The 2,267-nt window shown below is 47.7% G+C and overlaps 1 protein-coding gene across 1 annotated transcript; it reads right to left on the bottom strand.

The window, feature by feature from the left end:
• Window positions 1-286: 286 nt before the first annotated feature.
• LOC306665463 (ADP-ribosylation factor 1) lies at window positions 287-2,002 on the bottom strand. Its single transcript, XM_079147034.1, has one exon. The coding sequence runs from the start codon at window positions 1,943-1,945 to the stop codon at window positions 1,400-1,402; it is 546 nt and encodes a 181-aa protein (XP_079003160.1). The 5' UTR covers window positions 1,946-2,002; the 3' UTR covers window positions 287-1,399.
• Between the last annotated feature and the right edge of the window lie 265 nt (window positions 2,003-2,267).

Here is a 2,267-nt window from a genome sequence, read left to right as displayed (position 1 = left end):
ACTTAATAACACAATCAGTAACGTAGACTTAACAGACATACGTAGAATATTCCATCCATCAATGAGTGAATTCACTTTCTTCTCAGCAGCACATGATCTCTAAAAGAGACCATATGTTATGCCACAAAGTGCCCCTTAGTAAATGCAAAAACAAACAAACAAACAAAAAAAAAAACCCAGAGATATACCTTGTATTCTCTCAGATCATAATGGAATGAAATTAGAAATCAATGACAAAATAAAAGCCAGAAACAACTCCAATACCTGGAGATCGAATAACATGCTATTTTTTTTTTAATAGTTAAGAGACTTTATTCTAATAGCTATAATTACAGTGCTTGTCGAAATGAAAACTGAAAACAAGTATACAAAACAGTTGATTACTAATTGTGTACTGAAAGCATTAAGAGGTTCCACGACACCAAATAAACCAGTTCTGAGGTTTCCCCAAGATAAATTTAACAGCTCCAGCTTCTTCAGTGTTTATCAAAATACAAAAGAAAAAAGTAGAGGTCGTCTTTTTCGATGGCAAATCGGACCCTTGCAGGCTGAGGGAGGAAGCTACTTCACACATGGAGATGGGGTGCTCCGGGGCCTGTGGGTCTGGAGTGGACCAGCCCTCCCAGCTTGCTCGCACTCACGCTGGTGAGACCCAGACCTGCCAGCGTGCCGAGCGGGTGCAAGAGTGAGTGGGCACTGGGAACATGGGCTGCTGCTCTGGCCACACGCCAGCCAAGGGCGTGTCTGGGCCCTGTGTCCTCCACAGTGGCCCTCCCAGCCCGCCCAGGTGACTGTGAGCACAAGTACAAGCACAACGCTATGGAATGCAAGTGACCCCAGACAGGCGAGTCACGGGGTCTCTATGGGACCATGCAGTGGATGGTGGTTTGTGTCACCGTCTTTGTGTTCCCAGAGGGAACAGCTGATCCGATGGACTAGCATTCAGGCTGTACACTAGGCATAGTCTCTCTTCTGTGTGTTCAAGTGTTCTCCTTATCTTATATTTTAAAAAATGCACTGAGTTCAGGTTAAAAATCAACCACCAAATGGATCCCAACACCAATCTACAGCCCAGGAGCTCCTGGAGGCCAGGTGCCCACATGCCTAAATCCCTTCTCAGTACTGACAGTGAGTTGATTCTCTTTTTACAATAAAAAAGCTGAGTAATATTGCATAGGAGTACCAGAAACTGCCTCAGTGGAAACAGAAACTATTTACATTAAATAAAAACCTGGCTGCAGGCTGCGTCTGCACATGTACAGCACGGTGCGATGCACACTGACCAACCCATGGAGACAGCTTCTGGCACCCAGGACCACAGAGTCGCACGTTTGCCACATGAGAGGAAAGCGAGGGCGGACAGGAGGAAGTGAGGGGGTGGGGGGGGGGGGGTTCTGGTTCACTTCTGGTTCCGGAGCTGATTGGACAGCCAGTCCAGTCCTTCATAGAGCCCGTCCCCGCTGGTGGCACAGGTGGCCTGAATGTACCAGTTCCTGTGACGTAGCGAGTGCAGCCCCAGCTTGTCTGTGATTTCGGCCGCATTCATGGCGTTCGGGAGGTCCTGCTTGTTGGCAAACACCAGGAGCACAGCGTCCCGCAGCTCGTCCTCAGCCAGCATCCTCATGAGCTCCTCTCGGGCCTCGTTCACACGCTCTCTGTCATTGCTGTCCACCACAAAGATCAGGCCTTGGGTATTCTGGAAGTAGTGGCGCCAGAGCGGCCGGATCTTGTCCTGGCCGCCCACGTCCCACACAGTGAAGCTGATGTTCTTGTACTCAACAGTCTCCACATTGAAACCTATGGTGGGAATGGTGGTCACAATTTCACCCAGCTTCAGTTTGTATAGAATCGTCGTTTTCCCCGCAGCATCCAGGCCCACCATGAGGATACGCATTTCTTTTTTGCCAAAAAGGCCCTTGAAGAGGTTTGCAAAGATATTCCCCATCCTTGTGGGTGGCTGGAAGCGACACTGGCCAGAGACCTCAGCGGCGGCTGCTCCGAGCCAGGCATAACATGCTATTGAATGAAGCATGAATAACAAAAAACATCAGGGAGGAGATTAAAAACATTCTCAGAGGTAAAGTAGAATGATGATACAATATATCAAAATCTCTGGGACACTATGAAAGCAGTACTAGGAGGAAAATTCATTGCATGGAGTGCATTCAAGAAAAGAATAAAAAGTCAACAACTAAATGACCTAACATTACAGCTCAAAGCCCTAGAAAAAGAAGAACAGAACAACACCAAAAGCAGTAGAAGACAGG

This window comes from Sciurus vulgaris, assembly GCF_902686455.1.
Source record: "Sciurus vulgaris genome assembly, chromosome: 7".
NCBI classification, from domain to species: Eukaryota; Metazoa; Chordata; class Mammalia; order Rodentia; family Sciuridae; genus Sciurus; species Sciurus vulgaris.
Note: the sequence above shows the minus strand (reverse complement) of the source record. Positions and strands in the feature narration are given on the sequence as shown.

What these genes read in the sequence shown, in the direction of transcription:
- LOC306665463 (XM_079147034.1), bottom strand. Translation starts at nt 1,945, where the DNA reads ATGGGGAATATCTTTGCAAACCTCTTCAAGGGCCTTTTTGGCAAAAAA.